At 39.5% G+C, this 16,196-nt stretch overlaps 1 protein-coding gene across 8 annotated transcripts in view; it reads left to right on the forward strand.

Moving 5' to 3' along the window:
- Positions 1–16,196, forward strand: part of LOC124169667 (piezo-type mechanosensitive ion channel component) — a 301,915-nt gene that overhangs the window by 210,242 nt on the left and 75,477 nt on the right. For 7 of the 8 annotated variants that reach the window (XM_046548327.1, XM_046548320.1, XM_046548321.1 and 4 more), the window contains 3 exons: positions 586–739; positions 7,568–7,731; positions 14,438–14,503. In XM_046548327.1, coding sequence (XP_046404283.1) covers positions 586–739; positions 7,568–7,731; positions 14,438–14,503 — 384 coding nt within the window. The remainder of the gene's footprint in view (positions 1–585; positions 740–7,567; positions 7,732–14,437; positions 14,504–16,196) is intronic. The other variant, XM_046548325.1, reaches the window with a different exon arrangement.

The following is a 16,196-nucleotide window of genomic DNA, read 5'->3' on the forward strand; positions in this document are numbered from 1 at the left end:
TTGTGTTCGTATAAAGCTTGTTTCCAAAAGTCCTGGATCTGTGGCTGCGTGTCACATGATGTGCAGCTTTGTGATCACAGATCTGGTATCATCCGGAATTGGTATGAAGCATCAAAATGCTGTATAAGGGCTGAAGCTATTTTCCAGACACTCTTTATGATGTGATTCTAACTCTATAACATACCAATTGAAACGAGTTTCTGCTGTGCGTAGAAACCAAACTTCTAAGGTCATGGGATATCTTAAATGATCATAATAGTAATTTTTTCAAGCCTTTATTTCAAATCTGATAGGAAATGCAGAGCAATTGTGGTCCACATGAAATGGATCTCTAGGTTTATAAAAAACTTCCATGAAATTTCAATTCTATTTACTAAGTTGTGTCATTTAAAATAATGAAAATTTTCCCCCAGGTTAAAGTTTTTTATTTTTTTTTACACTGAACATATGTGGTGTATCTAAGTGTGAATCTATTATGCATTTAATTCTATAATATAGTGTAATTTTTGTGACATGTTTCATATAACTTCTTGTGAGATCCTTGGACAGAATAAAAATTATTTTCATTGCTACTTTTATTTTTAGATCCAAAAGATTGTGTTGTTCCTCGAGAAGACACGGGGCTTGCTTGGGATGGCCTTTGTTTTGGCTTCCTTCTCCTGCAACGACGGCTCTTTAGAAGCCACTATTTTCTCCGTGTTGTGGATGAAACCAAAGCACAAACAATTCTTGCATCAAGGTACGTCATATATGCAATTGTTTTCTAATTGTGAGTGAGGGTTTGGAGTGGTTCACAATCCTATAGCCACATTTTTCCTTCACTCAAAAATCAACGCATTCTAAACATCTTTTTGTGCTTTGCAGCCTAGTGCACATAAAACAAAACCTTGGTAGGTATGTACAGAAGTCCATGCATGTGATGCAATATCAAAATATACATAATCATGATTGCTAGTTGTTAAAAACCTGCAACCAATCAGACAACGTGAGGAGTGCAGCATGCTGGGTAGGCTTGCCACGTTTGTTGACTGAAGGAGAAGGTAGTTTTCTTATGGATGGAATCAGTCTCTGCCTTGCATGCATGATTAAGTTTAACAAACATGTCTAAGTCAGCAAATACGGCTGCAGAACCTTGAATCCTCGGGAATGGAACTTGTAATTAAAATTACGGCTGAAAGCTAAGCAAAAATCAGCCAGTATGGCAAAAAGCTCTTCACTAAGTCTCTTATTAGAGCCAGCCTAGTAGTAAGCTATGATATTTTCAACATGTGATCGAGAAATAGTTCTGTGCTAATAGTCCTTGATAGTCTATTAATAATTGTTTTGTCTGGACTTAAAAGTATCAATTTTGAAAATACATAAATGATATCCAATATGGCCAATGGTGTAAACAAGTTGTGTAATATCCAAGTAATCGTGCAAGACAGTGATGCACTTTTATTTGCGTAATATTGGCTGAAGAAATATGAAATTAAATTGCAGTAATTACAAAAATTGCAAGAATCAGTGCTAGAATGTGCTGTTACTAATGTGAAAGTGAACTCGGAAAAGTATGTGTTATGTATTGCTCTCCAAATGGTGTATTTTCAGATTTCTTTAACGCCATCGATGAGTCCTTGATTTCGTCATTGCAAAAAAACTGGCCAGGATTATGAGCATTCTCGTTATCTAATATCTAATATTCTCATAGAGTCATTCCTTGGGCTAGGCGATTATGTTCGTAACCACATTTCACCAATCTATGTACTTCACAGATCACAACCCAGCGACTACTTGAGGAATTCATGGCAATTATGGCCAACACTAACAAGCAGTATTTTTATTCTTTTACATTAGTAGTTTACAATTCTTGTGCTGTTTTCATTATTTAAAATCCTTATACGTCACCAGAAATCAAAGAAAAGTGAAGTGTGAGTATGTGTTGGTTGACCTCAGAAGGACTTAGGAAATGAAAAAAAGTTGAATTTTGAGATTTTTATGTGTTACGGCGTCTGAAGGCTTCTCCCGAGATTTGAACTGGGATCCTATCCATCATTATTAGCCAATCACTACTCTGCCCATTGCCTCCCAAATATAAATCAAATATCCATTTGCATATTTTTTTTTTAATTTCTGCATCGATTGACACTAAAATAAAATTGGAGAATGAACCTACTGTTGTTCATGACAAAAAGTAATTCAGTTGGTGATGTGAAGAATTGGTGTCTCCACAGACTTGAAAACTGCAGCACAAGTACTCTCGACCATCCCAGTGGGCTAATTAGTGATGGGGAGGGAGAGACGGCACGATTAATCGGGAAACCCAAATTTTCACTTTAATGTCTTGTAATGTTCATAATTTACGTAAAACAAGCAATATATTATTATTTATGCTGTTATTATTTTATTTTAGAGTGCTTCCCGGACTCGTTGAGAGCTTTCTTTGTCATTTAGCGATCTTTTAGCGGCGATAACATGGTTGTAATTGTATTATTAATCCTTCATGTAAGGCCTGGTTTCAAATACCACACATCTCTGGCTGTGTGATCACAGATACGTTGAAATATACTGTCAGGCACCACACCACGTAGTCGCATCTCACACAAGTTGCCCGGGTTGCAACTGCTGCGGGACGTGTATCCGTGATTGTGGAGCGAGGTCGGGTGCTGCGAGGCTTGGAAAAGAGGCTCACGGTGCTCCCGTGAATACAACTGGCAAGCGATCGCTTCCATTTTACGAAGGGGATTCTAACGGAAATAATAATACCGGTGTATCCTAGCATTAATGCAGTAATTCCGATGATTTTGCGTCTGATTTTATTTTCATATAGATCACGGAAAATATTGAGCAAGAGTGAAAATCATGCAAGGATAATTCACAACACGGATATACTGCTGCTGGATAATCGGGAGTCTGTTGTACATACTAATAAAGAAAAGTAGTTGAAAATGTATTCATTCATGTGCCATTAAAATCATGGTCATAAAAATTGTGTATTAAAATTTATGTGGATTGGCAATTTTACTTTCATGTATCTTGTATGATGTTAGGCACGATGCGGTGGAAGTTCGTAATATTGTTGAAATGACACATTGCAATATTTCCACTTATAGATTTATTTTACACTATGCGAAACTTTCATGTGTTGCTTTTTCTCTATAATATGCTCACTGAAAAAAAAAATTAAAGTTTGAGTCGCATTCAGATATCTTTTCGATTCCACTTTCAGTGTGATTTGTGTGCAAAAGTGAGATTTGTTTCACCAATGTCGTATTATGTAAACTTTTAAAAGTTCGTGAATTTTGTCATACCTGCTTTTTTTTATTTATGAGTCGATAATCCCAAGATTGATTTGAAGCAGGTCTCCGATCAATTCTTGTATCGGCTTATCTTTTAACTAGGGATGTGCGAATAGTATCCGCGAATACTCGAATACCTCGAATACTAGAAAGTATTCGATATTCGAGATCTCGAATAGTCATGCCAAAGGTGCCGTCTCGAATACCTCGAATACTTTGAATTTCACGTCATACACTGTCGCTCGCACGTCGTTGGTAGTTGACTGGAAAAAATGAAGAGAACTCTAGTCGTTTAGTGCATGCAGTGCCGTTTTAGGCAAGCTGACGAACTACATCAAATTCGCGGGTTAGAGCGGTGAAAAGAGTTCGACGTGGGGAACCGAAATTGATCAGGTGAAAAAAATCCGAAAATCCCAGGTGTCCCCCATCAGGAGAACCTCAGTGCCGTGGGATAGTGACATTGGTGCATTTCCCACGATCTGCTATTCCCTCCATTCAGCATTCACCCCACCCAATCTGACGATTTCCTCTTCTCCGAAATCAAACATAAGGTCCCAGCTCGTGCAGGGATCGTATTACGAAGACCTTAGCTTCGAAAAAATATCAAGTTACCGGAAAATAATAGAATCGCGTTTCACCCTTCCCTCTCTCTCCCTCACTGACCATTTTCCCGCTCCCATCTTTTGATAAAAATAAGACGAGGTGTTTGCCATGTGTCCTTTGTGGCTAATAACGACAGGCACTTATTTTGAATCTTCCTCAGGAGATGAAACCACCATAGTGAGAAACTCAGTGCCGTGGGATAGTGACATTGGCGCATTTCCCATGATCCGCTATCCCCCTCCATTCACCGTTCGCCCCACCCACTCCGACGATTTCCTCTTCTCCGAAATCAAACAAAAGGTCCCGGCTCGCGCAGGGATATTATTACGAAGACCTCAGCTTCGAATAAAATATCAAGTTACACGAGAAAAATAAAACGCTCCCCCCCCTCTACTCACCCACTGGCCTTTTTCTGCTTACCTGCTTCGAAGTTCCCCATTTCTGGAGGTCAACTGCTGCATGAGTCATCTACTAGCCCAAAATTTGTCTAACAATGGCTTTCGGCAATTGATATTACACTTTTATTGCATTGAAATATTAGTAATATGCGCGTAATTTAAGAAAGAATAAGACCAAACGCAACATATTTCTGACTTTATTTAAGCATTTTACGCAGGAAAATAAATGCCGGAAAGACGAAGAAATACGACGGAGGCTTAGCATTTTGGCGTAATACTCAAATAGGGTGCTTTCCTATTGTTTTTTTATTGCCTAAATCGAAATATTAATACTCCTGGAGTACGTATTTCACGCTTTTAGACTATTAAATGACGATATCTATTTTTCGCAATTAAATGAAAAGTGAACATTTTTAAGTGCGCGAAAACGCGACGGGTAAGTATGAATGCCGGGAAAAACTCCACGTGATGTTGTTCTGCTTCCCGCTGCCGCGAGTGAGGTGACCTTGGGGCGAGGCTCTGAGTGCTAATGCGACGCAGGATGCTAGCACGTAGCCGAGTACCATGCTAGCTGGTAGCGCTTGGCTAAAATAAGGATTATTAATACCTTATCAAGCGAAGAAAACTTTCCGACCTTAGCCAGTTTTAATAAGTGATTATTAAGACATGTTTCCCTAAGCTTTGTGCCTCATGCATGCATTGGTAACCTCAGACGATGTAAAACTCCTATCCTCTCGTGTCGAAACTTGGTTCCTGTGACGTCACGTGGAGTGGCATCGCATGGGCGCCAATCTGGCCTTTTTCAAATGAGGATAAAATTGGCCATTGCCATTGGTCCAAACCAATATTTCTAGAACCAAATAATTTGTATACACCCATGTCTCGTATAGCGCAAGGGATGCGTTCCTTGGGGTCTTTGCGCTATACGAATTTGCGTTATATGAGAGCGTTTTAACATAGGGAAGATAGGGATGCGTTCCTGGTAGCATAGGTCTTTGGTATTGAATTTCCTCTAAAACATCTATATTTACATAAAAAGCCTTAGAAAACATTATTTTTATAAATATTTATAGTTTAAAACATCTTTAAAGATAGTATTCACGCATTCAAAGACTTTTATTCACGTTAAAAAAAATTCTTACGTGCTTTCGAAATTCCATCCTGTCGTGCGGGTAGGCTAACATCTGCTATCTCAGGGGATCGTAATGCGTTGCCGGCAGTTGACGATTTTTAAAACTAGTCTAAAAACAACTGTTGTGTCACCCAGGCCCTTTTGTAGCTCATCGAAATGACAGGAAAAATGCTACTTTAAATGCCATTTCATGGCTAGCGGAGTTTATGAATGATAAATCATTTTAATTTGAAGTCCTCCAAGTCATTAGCAGCTACGTGAAACAGTCTTTAAATGCCTTGAAACCTGACCCAGGTTTTCCTTCCCTGAAAATGAATGAACGAGAATGCATTCTTTTCCAAAAGAATATCGTCTCGTCAACACTAAAAACTAGTTGAGGGGGAAAGGAGCCACTTTCAATCACAGCTTGGAGTTCATAAGAAAATGTTGTGGTGACTGCGCTATCGACACTTGCAGATTCACCTGATATCGCCGCATTGAAAATACCAGCTTGCCGTTTAAATTCTGGAACCAACCGGATCTTTCACTAAATGTCTCGGAGCGATTACCACTCTCGTCTTTTTGTACTGATTCACCATGAACTTTCCGTATGTGTAGACCGCTTGGTTGAAGTTGGTGCGGCTGAGGTCACTGATATTTTAGCATCGTCTTTATTCAAAATAAGGCATCGTGAGTTTAAACTTCCTCGCAATATCGCTTTGACGCTCTCCAATTTCAAAGCAATTGACCTATATCAATTTCGCTTCTAGGTTTATGGTTTTTCTTGATAAATTCTTGATTTTTCTACACGCATTCCTATTTTTTGCCATATTCTCTTGGTTTTTACTCTGTATGGCTCTATCTAAATCACCTTCTTCTGCTGAACTGTATTCCTGAGACGCAGAAGGCCTATGACTGCGGGGAGGGAACGAAGCCATTGTGTTTGAGACTCTATAGCGGACCCTTTTATGTGTTGATGCTATTCATGCGCAACTCGGCCACCGCTCCATTTCTCCCCCGTGAATACCGATGACCTTGAAGGCTTTAGCGTAGACCCTCTACCTGGAAGTCAATCGCCCGGTAACCTACGACGGCAAAAATACGTCTCAAACCGTATTGCTGAAAATAAAACTCATTTCCACTAGCCCCACGCTTAATTAACGATCTAAATTATTTATTATCATTCTGTTAAGGAGACAAGATAAATCTTCGGTAGGCCGGCTATCTGGACCCAATGACAAGTAATACTTTTGGCAATTGCACAGCAATGAATTTCGATTAATATATAAACAAAAAAGATTTGAGGCAAGAAATAATATTAATCTGCGTAAATTGATAGAAATTACGTGTGTACTTAGCGCAAGTTCACGTTTTATCACGAAAGCGTTTAAAATTTTTGATTAGGCTACACTGCGTTGCAATGTTTCCCCGAGGAACGAATTTGCGCTATATCGAAATTGCGCTAATCGAAATTGTGCTATACGAGACATGGGTGTATTATGAATACACCAATGGTGGGTAACAAATCACAATCAATGCCTTTCGTTTTCTTTAATGAAGGAAGCTTACCTATTGTTTACATAAAATTAAAATATTCCATTAATCAGCCAAATTCCTGTTTGAATCCTTTAAAGGCAATTACAATTACTCGCCAAAATCTTGGGTTTCCTGCTGCATAGGCGACCTAGTCAAACATTTTCACATTCATCGTTTAGTATTCGAGGTATTCGAAATTCGAGGTATTCGAATATTCGAGCAATGATTTGATATTCGAATTCGAGAAATCTACTATTCGACCCATCCCTACTTTTAACTCATCATTAATTCTTCTGTTTTACACGTTTTATCACTTCCTTCATGTGTCTCATAATATTAGGCCATTTGCTTTTCTTCTCTTGCACACCTCCCTCAACTATTTTTTCTGCAGATTGTGATCGTGTCTAATGATATGACTGATTGAGCGGTCCAGGCCTTTCACAAGACTTTTTCTTCATGGAACTTCCACATTATCATCACAACTATCCATTTGATCTTGAGCATTCTTCTTTAACAATACATTTCAAATGTTAGAACCTGAATTTCTCGGCTGCTGTTATTGCCAATGCCTCACCGCCACAAAGAAGTTTGCTATAACTGTAAGTCCTATTGAATTCCCCGTATCAATTCTCTAATTTTAGAGGTGCGGAGTTAATAGAAGAGCTGAGTAAAAGGCAGATATCGGAACAGCAGGATCTGGAGCATCAGGTATTGGAGAAGATCAAGCGTAAAATGGAAAGGATAAAGGCTACTCATCAGAGGAGACAGGAAACCTTCCTCCACGAGCCCACGAGCCATTACGATGGTGAGTGACTTCAAAAGAGTTCCCCCCCTCTCCACCTAGAAGTGCATGATGTAATGATGCATCTCTGGACAAGTAACCAATAATGCATATTGCAATGAAGTAGACTTATTTAACGTCAAGTATTATTGAATGCAATATCCACTCTCCTGCATTGCCTGGTCCAACATTGGGTTTGCATTGAGATGCAGTAATGAATTGTGAATTGCATTGCATTACTTGAGGGGTTTCTAAAAATAATCATGTGCTTCTGATGCCTATTATTAGATGATTTGTATTTTGAATGTTTCTTTTGTAGGAGCCATAATCTCCTTCATGAATGTATTGCATTGCTGAATGACAGTTGATACATAATTTTATGTCTATGTCCGTATGAATTCAGAATTAGCTTTTAATTTTTATTTAGGTTCTAGATATTTGTGTTGTTACTCATGTGGTAAAATGTTCCTACCTATGTTTTAGTTTGCAGCTATGATTCCAGGTTGTTGAATTGTTATTGGGCCTGGATTTAATTATCATTAGATAACTGCTCATGTATGGAATCTTCATCTGTAGTGATGAAATACTATAAAACTGTGTTGTGAGTAATAAGTAGGTTGGGATTCACAGCATCCATGAAGGTAGTCTACTAAATGATTATTACCTTTGATTCTTTTCCCAGCAGAAAAATATTTTCCAAAAGAGGACTCTTTGAGCGTAATGGATATGATTCATCCAATGGGATTCGTCTCAATTGCCTGGTGACATTTGTTTTCATACAATTTGTGTGGATTCAGTCCTTGTTCATGTGCCTTCCTAGATTAATGGAGAGCTGTGCTAATGCTTCGAAATTGAATCAAATCGGCCATTGTTGATTCCTGAATTCTTTTTTTATCAAAATATGAAAAATATCCATTTTTAAAAGATTTGTTTTCAATTTGTAACAGTTAAGGATGTGCGAGTAATTGAAAATTCGAGTCGAGTCGAGTTGTGAGTGTTTCGAGTGGTGTTTCGAATGTCGAGTCGAGGTGAGTAGTTTCGCTTACAGAGCTGTCGAGGCCAGTGAGTCCAGAAATCTGCTGATATGAGGCGCTGTCATGAAACCCATGTTATAATGTCGTTGTTTAAGTCAATAAGTCGTTCTAATGCCTTGGCCCTGAAGTTTCAGCTTGCTGAATACGTAGCAATCAGTAGTTGATGACGGTGCCAAAAACCTTTCCGTTAGCGGCGGTGGCTGACTTTCTTCCGACCTGGCGGCGTATTTGGAATACGGATTGAATCTCTGTGTTGCTCTGACTTTAGTGTGTGGTACTTTAGTACCCCACCCTACTTTCTTAACTCAAATGCAGAGAGAATACGTAAAAATTGTTCAGATTTCTAGGAATTAACATGTAACTTTTCAGCTTTAGCGGACAATGCCGGTTTTTCCCTGTTTGATGTCACAAATAGTGTCATCTTTTTGCCTTAATGGATATTACTTATGTCCGATGTTAATTTTGGTTTTTTTCCTTTGCTGCATTTTGTTTCCTTCTTGAACTATCAAAAAAGAGTTGCTAAGGTTGATTAAAGAAAGTGAGAATTTAAGGAAAAAAAAAATTTGGTCCATATGGCTAAAGCTAACTTCTATAGTTCGTTCGCATTGCCCAATGAAATTCCATGAAGATTAAAGATCATTAAAAATTGTTGGCATCTTTTTTAATAAAAATTCATAGAGTTCTCAAATATAGCAATTTTGTCAAGAAGGTACTTGTCCAGCCATACGAGTTGCGAAAGAAAATTTTCTGCTTGCAGTAATACTGCAACATGTAGACGTCAAAACCTGCTACATAATCATGTAGAACAATTGACTTTTCTGCATGAGAATTTGAAATGACCAAATATTACACGATTCATTTATGTATGTAATCTTCATTACAATGGTGCAAATGCTTTTCTTCAGGGCTCTTTCTAGCAGTTTGGATACATTTATAAATTAAAATGACAACATGTTACTAGAGGTTAGTTCATTTCAATTGTACTTATGGAACTGTTTAAGATGCATTAACTTTCATTCATCTCCTAATTCTGCCACAATTACCATCAAGATTCCAATTTTCTTTTCCTTTTTACATCAAGCTGAGCATTCAGAATAGAAAACTTACAAGGGGATTGGAAAAATGGGATAAATTGGTGCATACATTGCCATATTGCCAGATCCGGAAATGACCAAACTCGACTCGACTTGATACTCGCGAGTAGTTTTCAACTCGACTCGAGATCAAAAAGCACTACTCGCACTTCCCTAGTAACAGGTGAAATTAACTGTATTATATTTGACGTCAGCTACGGCAGTGACTCTTACAGGCATGTTTTCCGTGCCTGATGAGTGATTTGCTAAAATTAAGTTCAATTGTTCATTACTCTGTCCTGAAGTAAGTATTTGGACACTTTTTTAAATCAGCTTTGCATAAAAAATGAACATTTTCGGTTCACTTTGAGTCACTTTGAAAATTTTCCAATGCTCACTTTGTTTTTAAATTCTTTTCATGAAATTAAATTTGGTTCAATTTGTAATGAAAATGATGGATTTGCACAGCGTTAGATTAAGGTTGTGTGATTGCTGTGTTTGTTGTCCTGTGATTTGTCACGCAGTTTGTTTGTTTTCAACACCCATCGCACACATCACCTGTACTCTTCACTCGTCATAAGGGTTGGGTCAGTCCAGATCCGCGCTTCTCAGTACTCTTGTGTGTATAACCTCAATTAGAACTGGCGTAAAATTATCAGTCTGGAAAGAATTGATGGAAAACCTAATCAGAGAAATTTTCATGCACATGATTTAAATAGCATTTTTTAATTAGAGCGATGCTCTGGATCCAATAAATTGGGAGTTGACTTGATGCGTTACTTAAGCAAGTTTTGTACAGGGGCATCTTGTAATCACTTGAGGTAGTAATGGTAATTTTAGACCCTACACTCTCCCTTGGTGTCAACAGCTTTCAGGAGCAGCTGAATATTGAGCTTTGTCACTTGCAGCTTTCGTGGCCATTGCAGGTCGCATCATGAGGTGATGAACGAGAAATTGGGAAAAGGTTGTCAATTATTATACTCGTCAATCCTGGCTCATTCCACGGGAGTAGTGGGGGAGAAGGGTGACGCTGATGTCAGAAGAACTCTCAGCCCTGTCCTTGAGCCGCGAGCGAACTCTCCCCCGTTGTGGAGTGGTGGGCAGATGAATCATAGCTGAAACCATACTGGAAAAATCATCGCCATTGTTTCTTTCGGAAGATTCTCTTCCACGTCTGGCTGAGTTTAATGCCGTCGACTCGGTTGAAATTCTGGAGACATTTCTCAATTTCAATTGCCTCCCAAATTATAAGTCTGTGTTAAAATTTTCTTGGGCTAGCACCTTGGTTTAGTCGATTAAAATTTTATATCCATCTAAGAGTAAACAGGTTCAGCTACGGCAGACTTCTCCGTATCACGATGTAATATTGCCTGTTTGTGTTCTTTTATACGGGTAATAATGGAACACCCTGTCTGCCTGATGTAAGATTTCCTGTAACAGCACGGGATTTTGTATATGACTTTCAAGTTTAGGGGTCCTTGGCAGAAGGAAATAGGTGACTCATCTTCTTGATGCCTTGTGTCACGTCACGATTCCTGCTTTCTTCAGTATGCAAGAAATTCTCTCCAAAGTTCCCGAGACGTATGGAATGGTGGCGTAGGTGACTGGCTTGTTCTAGTCCCCTCTCTCCGCATGGTCTTGTGATGTGCATTTTTTTGGAATTCTTGTGTGGCGATGGATGAAAGATTCCGAATATCCATTTTGTCTGAATATTTCTTGCTGCAAAAGCCTACGTTTCAACCTACACTTTCCCTTTTGTTGAGAGTTGAGAGGTTTGGCCCAATATCCTCTTCTCCCAACCCGCCTCTCCCCACTCTCATGTGAGATTCTTCAAACTGCATTTGTATTTTAACGTAAATAAGTTAATCTGTGCTTCAATGCATTGCATTTATTTAAAAGAAAACATAAAATCTTACTTATTACATTTAAGACTGCTTTTACAGTATTGAATCACAGTGGACAAATTTAACAATAAAATACTTATGCGATTCTCGCAATTTTACTCTGTTTCTTGTTGAAAAAAATTACTTGATATTTGCATAGACTCCCACCTTGTTCCCACATAAAATTGAGTGAGACCCAGCTTGGCTCCCTCACCTACTGTATGGACACTCCCAGTTGTCCTCATTAAAAATTCATTAAATGGCACTTGATTTTAACTCTTAATTTATTGGATTCATAGCATCACTCTAATTACTCTTAAAAATGTAAATTATTCCTGAGAAAAGTTTTTTTAATTTGACTCTCCATTAAATCTTGCAAGACTGATTATTTTATATTTCAGTTCTGATTCCAGTTCTATGCTAAAAGTCATTAATACCTAGATTTTGAAAATTAAGCAATGAAAAAGAAACGATTGATTAAGAACCAGAATTGTGGATGGATTCCAGGGGTAAAAAACTAGAATTGGAGTGGTTGACCCATCCCTGCTGGTTAATGTGTATGAATTAATGATTGCATTCCATTTGCACGATTGTCATCCCAGCCCAGCCATCGTCTCGTCTCTCCTCCCCCTCCCTGTGCCCCTCCCACGTCAAAGTGACGACGGCCAACGCCACGGATGCAATGCCCAACAGTCCGCAGGGCTTCCATACTCCCATAGAGGACGATGGCATGGACACGGCTCCCCCCTCTCCCACGCCAAGCGTCTCCCCCTCCCACCCCCCTCGTCCCCACCCCATGATGCCCTCGCAGCCCTTTGGTGGCCTGCCCGTCCCCCCCAGCCACCGACGAAGCCTCTCGCAGACGATGCAAGTGCAGGCGACCACCACGACTACCACCACAAACACGAGTGGAGCGCCCACACCCTCGTCGGCTGCCTTCACCATCTCGCTGGACGGCTACCTCGAAGGCCAGCGCATCTCCATCAGCTCGCCCCTCTCCTCGGACATGGTCCTTCCCCTCTCCCTCACCCCACGTCGTCAGCACAACTCGCGCCACCGCAGGCGTCCCCGACCCGCCTCCTTCCCCCCTCCCCCCAACGATCCCGGCTACTATGGAGGGGAGGAGGACGACGAGTCATTTCCGGTGTTCTCTCCCCCTCCGTACGACCACCACCACCACGGAGGAGTTGGGGCTAGCTCGTCTAGTGCCGTGCCGAGGGACGGCCGTGCATCTCAGGGGAGTCGGGGGGGCAGCAACGTGCCCATTGGCCCCCCCTGGCTCCCGCCCCTCGCCAGCCTCACCCCTGGACACTCCTTCTCAATCTCACCAGCACAATCTCATCACACATGTAACGTAACACCTCCTCCGTGGACCAATATCTCTCTCTGTCATTATTATTTTCATTGTGCTGGCATTAGTGATCCTTGGATTTCTATGAGGACTCTTTTTCCTTACTTTCCCGTTTGTTCCTTGCAAAGATGAGGTGTATTCAAATTCATTTTTTTAATTTTCACTTCAAGTTTGTGCGTTTTGGCACTTGCACCTGGAAGAAACTTCATTTTTTACTCCATATTTTATTGTACATATATATTATTTTTAGCTATTATTTAGTGATATTTACTTATTTATTAGTGGCTCAATACTTCTAATTACCATTCATTTTTTGTTACTTAAATATTATTTATCATTCATCATTATTTAACTTATATGTATTTAGAATTTTATTTACAGCTTTTGAAATTTTTGAACTAGTTTGTTTTATTGGAAATAAACAAGTTGCATTTAGGTATATCATTGTATTGATTTCAATGTATGGTTATAATTTTATTCATAGAGGGTGGGCACTGTACATACTGTTAATACCTTGGCACTTTAAATTTCGGACCCAAGAAATCCAAGGTTGATAGTTTCAAATCTGAAAAGTTTTATGGTGGCTTTCTTTGTATGGTGTCATTGACCGAGCATTTGTTAATCTTTAGCTTTGACTTGAGTCTTTTATGCAGCAGTGTAAATTGCGTCAAAAAATTAGCTTAAAATATTGTGGATATTTCAGGAGCAGTATTAAATAATTGTATAGATGTGTATAATGATATGATTATAGCCTACAAATTGATTCCAAACCTTTTTAGTGCCTATGTATTCTCATTGTATTTGAAAATTCGCCATCGTTTGTTCTATGAATAGTTTGTAAGTTGCTTCGTAAGATTGGAATCTGGAGTTGAATTTTTCTATTCCCCGCAGTATGTTTACGGAAATTTATAATATTTTAGTAGCCTTAAGTGAATTGCATTTAATTGATTTCATTTAATCAGCCATTTAAAGTTAGGGGCTAGAATATCAGCCTCTATACTAATGTCAACATTTGTAACTACAAATTTTAGTATTTAAGGGATACTCTGTGAAATTTTTAGATTTTGTACTGATTAAACTACATACTAGCCTTGTGGCTCGGACAGGATTTAAACAATTCTTTGTGAGATAAAAACTCTGCCTGAAATTTACAGCAATTAATGTGCAATTGAATTTTTGAAATGTTGTGAGCTGAGATTTAATTTTTCTGCCACTCTCCAATTCCTGTAATTTTCAGAGTTTTACTCAAACCCTCCTTGTAGGGCCTACGCCTATTTTTGTGTCTACCTGCAAGGCAGTTGACAGCCATTTTCATTTTTATGTCAATCAATGAATGAACTTGTATTTTTTGTGTTAAATTAAACTTTGCTGTAAATTTATTTGCTTCAGGTGAGCTTATAGGGGACGAATATAAGATGTGGCAACTGAGATTGCATCGAAGATCTGCTCAGGACGGTAGTATTCAATATCTGATCTGTTGTTTTTTCTAACTGGGTATTCATTTCAAGGGCAAATGGAATACTCTGTGCTTTAACTATCCTGGAAAGTTTTACTTGGATTAACATTTTCTTGTATCAATTCCCGCTTATTAATACTTCTGATGCAATTCTCCGTATTTAAATACTTAAATGTATGACTTTAAATGTGCCATGGCAGAGCAAATTGGGGTTAGTTTTTTTAAGAGCTATCTCTGTTTGTGATGCTGCTTTTCTGGAATTTGTGTGCTTAAAAAAGCAAAAGAATGCCAAGGAATATGTTATGTAATTTTATTAGAGATGCGCGAATAGTATCCACGAATACTCAAATACCTCGAAAACTAGAAAGTATTTGATATGGGAGATCTCGAATAATTTTGCTAAAAGTACGATCTCAAATACCTTGAATACTTCTAATTTCGTGCCATACACTGTCGCCTGCACATTGTCGGTAGTTCACTCGGAAAAACGTAGAGGACTCTAGTCATTTAGTGCATGCAGTGCCATTTTGGGCAGGTTGATGAACTACATCATATTTGTGGATGAGAGTGGTGAAAAGATATCGTTTGACGTGGGGAACCGGAAATGATTGGGGGGGGGAAAATCTGAGAATCCCCGGTTTCCCCATGAAACCCCTCAAAAAAATTAAAAATGGCGGGGGGGAAAAAAAATCAACTTTTGGTGTACCTTCCATTACGTATTGAGCTACTGCTCCTGAACCATTCCTCTCATCGGAAAGATCATCACAAATTCAAAGACTGCAAGGATGCGGGCTTCCCCTGACATTAGTTTTGTTTCTTTATATATATCTTTGTTACACCGAGCAACGGCTCCACAATGACGAATCAAAGCTGAAAAAGGATCGAAATTTTCATTAAAATAATTGTAAGAAACGACATACAGGGTTTGTCCCAAAAGTAATGAGCTTCATTTTTTTTGCTACTGTACAACGCCACCTGTGCGACCGGTTGGAAGTGGTGGGAGGGACTCTAAGCTTGTCAGCGACGCCTCTTTCAGTTGCATAAGAGCTTTCAGAACGGTAGGACTTCATTTTTAGTAAACCTCCGCGCAGTGCCTCGTCGTGGTTAGGATGGAGGGAACTTCGGAGCAACGCTATGCGATAAAGTTTTGCGTGAAACTTCAAATGATGGCAAAGGAAACATTTGATTCGCTCACTGAGGCCTTCAAGGATGATTGCTTGTCGTACTCGCAGATCAAAAAGTGGCACAAGTCGTTCAAGGAAGGCCGGGAAGGAGTGGCCGATGAGGCCCGTTCTGGGCGTCCATCGACATCGCGAACGGACGATAATGTCACTCGTGTGCGAGATTTGCTGAACAAAGACCACCGAATGAGTGTTTGTTTGATGGTAGAACAATTAAATTTGCCGAAAACAGATGTTCATCGAATTGTTCACAGAGTTACCCGCGTCCGGCCAGAGATCCGGTCGTCATGGAGACTCCACCATGACAACGCGCCGAGTCACACCGCCTTCGTAGTCAACTCCTATCTGACCCGGATCGGTGTTTCAATGGTGCCACAGCCCCCCTTTAGCCCTGGCAGACTTCTTCTTGTTTCCTAGGGTAAAAAGGGAGCTGAAAGGAAAGCATCTGGAGACCCTAGACAACATTAAAAAAAACCACGACGAGGTGCCTTAACAGCATTCCGCAAAGCGA

Source organism: Ischnura elegans, chromosome 12, assembly GCF_921293095.1.
Source record: "Ischnura elegans chromosome 12, ioIscEleg1.1, whole genome shotgun sequence".
Classification (NCBI taxonomy): Eukaryota; Metazoa; Arthropoda; class Insecta; order Odonata; family Coenagrionidae; genus Ischnura; species Ischnura elegans.